Source organism: Frankliniella occidentalis, unplaced genomic scaffold (assembly GCF_000697945.3).
Source record: "Frankliniella occidentalis isolate FOCC.00 unplaced genomic scaffold, Focc_3.1 Scaffold91, whole genome shotgun sequence".
NCBI lineage: Eukaryota > Metazoa > Arthropoda > Insecta > Thysanoptera > Thripidae > Frankliniella > Frankliniella occidentalis.
In genome coordinates, this window is record NW_026267220.1 from 978,393 (window position 1) to 984,005 (window position 5,613).

Genomic DNA, 5,613 nt, shown 5'->3' on the forward strand with positions numbered 1-5,613 from the left:
TAGAAATATATCTATCCATGTACTGGAACATATTTGGTTAACAACATATTTGGAGCTATTAACATTGTATAACTGACATCTCACCTCATAATAAAAAGGTAACAATCCAAACAACATAGAAACGTCAAATCATCTCTTCACTGGTAGGTACTTCATATTTTCAATCGCAGCCTTTGAATCATACAGGGTGGTGAGGGTGATAAGCAAAATTCAGCTTGGTACAAACAGCACTGAAGTACATCAAGCAGACACTAAACTGCATTTCACCTTTAAGTTTTCGCAAGTATTAATCAGTCTTTGCAAAGAAAGGATCACAATCTGATTTTGATTTGAGCTGTAGATATACTAGCTTAAAAAGGCAAATGAGACTGAGAACTTTGTGTGTGAAGATAGATCTCCATAATCAAAGATTTGAGAACAAAAAACTGGAGACAATTAACATATTGAGAAATAAGAAACAATACTCCATCAACATCACCACCCTGGCGATAAAATTTCAAAAGGAAGCAAAATTTATGGTCCATGAAATAAGTGAATTTGATTCATTCCACTTGCAACAGATTAAGTATTAGAAGGTGCCTTCCAGAAACTTTTTTCCAACTAAAACCAGAATATAGTTGTATTAATTTGAGCTCAGTACAGTTTCCAACTTTATAAGTACGACTTTTCAAGCAAAGTTTAGTCTTATAGAAAAGGGGTGAAGCTTGCCAGCTGACCGGCAGCCAATATAAAATAATTAAAACAAGTATAACAGATTTTTGGTTTCCGTTTTTTGAGAGAGAAATTTCAACAGGCAACACTACAATTCATTGCAGCAATTAATGATTCACATAGCTTATAAAATAACAAGTGTTCCTTTTAAGGAACACTTACCTTATATCACAAATGTATCATATAGGAAAACTTGAAGTACATGAATGATTTGGTCAATAAGGTAGTCATGCAACAAAATTTTCAAAGTCATATTGATACTTTCACAGAACTTTTCCTGAAACCCAACATTTTGATTGGCGAGTTGATAGTTATAACAAATCCCTTTAATTGATTGTTTTTAAATGACTTTTTGAACTGGTAAAAGTTGATGCATGCCCCTCATTGCACTGTGATATTTAGATTGGTAAAATATTATTAATGAACCCAATAACACTATTGCAAGAAAGGAGTGGATATGTGCATGTTATGAAATGATTGTGTAAAATAAATTTTAGGTTCCTGTACTAATTTAAGGCAAGCAATTACCAACAGTCATTTGATATGCACAGTTTTGTTGAGTATAAAAAGTTAATAGTAACAACTCATGGTCTCACCACCATGTAACAAATTGATGTAACAAGAGAATTTATTTACAGAGGGCTATTTCCTTTTTAATGATGGGAACTGTGCTGCATAGTAACAGGCATTATATATTTTAAAAAAGTTGAACCCATATCATAAAATGACGATACGATTAAATCTAGTCTCGTCAGAGACACGTCAGAAAATAAAGAAATTTGTAGCAATTGACAAGTTTAAGCAAACACAAGTTAGAATCACTAGTCACATACTGCATCTCTACAGGGTATGAAATAAGAATTAAACAGAAAGAAATTTCAGTATTGGCTCCAGCACATAGATGTGGACTTCAGAAGCTGAAGGAGTACTCAAAAGAGCAGTCAGAACCCACCAAAGTTCAATACAATTAAATTTGTTATACTACCAAAAATGTTAAAATATATAAATCTTATTTTACACTGTAATCTATAGATACATTATTCCACAGTTTACTTGCATGAAGTAACTTCAAGTCAGACGTTTCTGACAAAACACTTTGTACACCACTAGCACTTATAAATATGTTGAAATATTAGATTTCATTGTCCATTTTGCTGCTTCCAGCGAGAGTTCTCAACACGCCTCTGCCGCTGCCGGCTCCGCGCCTCCCCGCTTTACTAAAAATGTCGCCGATAGTTTGCCACACTCAATCCAAGGACACACCTATACCGTATGTCTAGAGGACAAATATGTTGGTTATTATGATAAACGTTGCCTTAACTTGTCCATTTCATGATGTTGTAAATTTTATTTACATAAAAGCACTTCTGCAGTACAAAAGTGATAAATAGATTCGACTTCAGACATACGGTAGGACGACCAGTGGCACAGGGGCGAATCATTCGATCACCAAATGTTGCCACAGACACAGTCTGCAGAGACCCACAGAAGGAAAGTAATCAACCTCTCACTTTTACCTATAATTATCATTGTACAGCTTTATGTACACGCAATACAAATTTTACAATCTTTAACGGAAACCTCTTTTAGAGGCTTTACAAGAGTTCAATAATAGATTTCTTATTTTTTTACATTCTTTATAGTTTTATTTTAAAACATAAAATTACTTATAGTACAATTTAAGGTATCACATTTGCCTACAGTGAGAGGGTGACTTCTTTCCTTAATGCTAGAAGACTTGATTCTAAAAGCGTCAGTCTCAAATATCAAGAGGGGGTGAGCAATGCTCAGTAGTTGAGCCACGAAGTTTTGATTGGTAATTGACAAAAACAACGGCTTTATAAAGTTGTAGGTTGTTAGCCAAACCTTCAAAAAGAGACAATTTTTTCTGCTCTTTTTACTGAAGTTGATTAGAAAATACTGAAAAATTGAAATGCATCCAACAGCGGCATGAATAGTACTTCAATTAAAAAATTCCATACAGTAAGCAATCGTCTGATCTGACTTTGTTACACTATCACAGACAAAGCATGAGATTTAGGATAATCTTGTTTTTCGTGGTCAGAGAAAATAGAGATTGGGTATTTTATCTTAAAGATAATTAGGAGAAAATAAAAGGATGCTGTGGGTCTCTAGCTACATTTGACTCTCTCCATAGCAGCCATCTGCCGGATAGTACTAAGACACGACTAGGCCTAATGGGCCGACATGAAAGTGGGAGGTCACATCATAGCACAAGGTCAGGCAGGGGCAAGGGGCGTGTTGATGCGATACACTAGGCCCGTCCGCCAGAGCCTTCCACATCACGGTGCACAATCTTCCGTTCCTTGTAGTAAATTTCTTCTGATTCTTTGTCACATAGTAGAAGAACAACGCCTCCAAACAAAAATATGGCAGCACCCCATCCTACACCATACGCCCATCCAAATTCCCATACGGTGCGGTTTCCTGAAAGAAAGAAAGATTGAAAACAGAGCAAATATTATGCAGCCCCATTAAATTTGAGAGGAAACAAACCTTGATTAAGCTCAGAAGCAAAGCATACTGGATAGACGACCAACGCCACGAGAATTGAAACCACTGCAATAGAGGTAAAGAAATAGTAAAAACATATTAAAAATCCCAGAGACACAGTTGTGCAAAGGCAAACTTACATGACAGAATCATGATGTACACGGCTACACGATAATATTTATATTTGGTCCTGTGATCATTGGAGCGAAGCCCAAGTCCAGTCAGCAGAGTTGCAATAAGGTCTGTCACTAATGTCAGAACACATAGAGCAGCTGCCACCCGAATGTAAGCTGAAACAACCACCCAGTTATATTTCAATACACTGTGAATTGATAAAAACTAATAAATCTCGTTGAAGTTTGGAGGATGTGCTCACTCACCAGCAGGCCTAGCTTGGTAACAATCAGGAGGGTCTGCGATATTGAATGGCAGTGGAGTAGGGGCATCGTCCGCTATGCAGTGTACGAAGAGCCCTTGCCTCCATCCAGCAGACATCAGCCAGTCCGTCGATGCCAGAGCCATCAGCATGAGGGCGATGACTATCAGACCACAGATGAAGGCGATCACCTGCAAGGAGATATTCACAATTAGTAAGAGCTACTGCACAGCACATCCTAACATTTAGATGCTATTTCGCTTGATTCTGGAGAGTGTTTCAGAGAACAGAACACCCGATGGCATGGGATGGGTCGGGTCGCGTCGGACTTCCCCCGGGAACTTCTCGAACGCCCCTCTGACTAAAGAGACAGGAGACCCTCTAAGCGGGCGGGGGAGGATCCGATGTCATGGCGGGAAAGGGGGGAAGGGGCAACACTCAGCTTCCAGCCAAGCGGATAGGAGAGTTGGCCGTGCGCCAGGTATCCACATGGGTTAAATGAGCGCATTTGGCCCCTCCTTCAACCCCATCCCCCACCACCGAAGAAAAAAGGGGGAAAGGGGGAAGGAATAAAATGTGGCCAAATTTGGTCGTTGACCTTATTCGTGTCGTGCTGGTGGGAAAGGTCACATGCCGAGACGTGAGAAAGAAATGGCTTCAAGAACGGGGGAAGCAAACTCGCTGCTGCTCGCTCATCACTACCCGGCGAAATGTCAAGTCGAGAGCAAAAGAGGGCCATTCACCCCTTTGTTCACGTAACCAAGAGCTAGAGGCAGCAATAAATCGAAGATTTTTAAGTTTGAATTTGAGGGAGTGAGTGGGGTGGAGGGTTTACAGTCGAGCAAGCCTTTGACTCCAGCAATGTGGCAAAGCAGGGCTCCGTTCCGTTGGAGCACCTGCATGGCGACGTCGCCACTGATCAAATTTCGCAGCGAAATATTAAACGCCGGAGCGTCGGCCCGTCTGTCTCCCAACCGCAGTCTGCCCGATGCAGAGCGGCAAAAAGAAAAGGAAGATGATCGCCTGGGCGCGCCGAAGCTAGAGCCGAGGCCTGCCCACCAGCAGGTCGGGTCATAACGGTGACAAGGGTCGCCTCGTCTCAAGGGACAGACAGAGCAGCAGCGCCACGCCACAATCAACAAGCTCGCCGTCTACTCGTCACATCGACTCGTCACATCGACTCGTCATGCGGGGCATACTTGATGGATATACCAGGTGGCTGATTCACGCCGCGCACTTCTGTAGTTATGCTGTACCGCATGCACGAGTGCGGGCGGGTTGCCTACTCGCTCGGCTCGTAAGGCGCCGTGGACAGGGGCAATAGGCAAGCCCGCCCGCACTCGTGCATGCGGTACAGTATACCTACAGAAGTGCGCGGCGTGAATCAGCCACCTGGTGTATGCGAACTATCACACATATTTATTAGCAAAGAGGCAGAGAAGGGAGAAATTTAACCGACTGCGGCCTCAATTCTCTAGACTCTTCCTGCCTAATTTTTACAACTCCTGACTTTCCGAAAGGGTAATAACGCGACTGCGCTCCCGGCGAAATCGGGCACTGCGTTCGCAGAGGGTGGGTGGTCCCAAGTCGTGGCCTCTGACCCTGCCGCCGGCGTCGGGGCGGGGTGGGTGAGCTAGATAGACTATGCGAGCGAGGTACAAGGCGCCACCGCTGCCGCTGCAGCCGCCGTCTCCGTGGTATGGTAAGCGCGCGGTCCAGAAAGCTGTTGCCACCCCTACGCCCCCCTCTCGCAACTCCGCAGGGGGGCAGCCACCGCCACCGCCGCGCCGACCCACAGAGGTTGCTCCCGCGACACCCCATGTCCCATCGCTCACCCCCCGCCCCGCTTTCCCCCCGAGGGTGCCCCACCAAAGGGTGCCCCCGAAGGGTGCCCCGGCCACGGCCGGAGCAACGGCGGCAGGGAACGGTGGAGAGGGACTTGAGGGAGAGGGGGTGGGGAACAGGAGAAATCAATATGGGGAGGAGTGCGGGGCTGCGGGGCACGCGGGCCG

General features: G+C 44.0%; 1 protein-coding gene across 1 annotated transcript in view; it reads right to left on the minus strand.

Annotated features, from left to right (window-relative positions):
• The window catches only part of LOC113204783 (transmembrane protein 47), a gene marked incomplete in the record, with an annotated part of 22,021 nt that overhangs the window by 1,315 nt on the left and 15,093 nt on the right, over nt 1-5,613 (minus strand). The window contains 4 exon segments of the mRNA XM_026420081.2: nt 1-3,159; nt 3,229-3,291; nt 3,366-3,515; nt 3,606-3,792. Of these exon segments, the coding sequence (XP_026275866.1) occupies nt 2,987-3,159; nt 3,229-3,291; nt 3,366-3,515; nt 3,606-3,792 (573 nt within the window).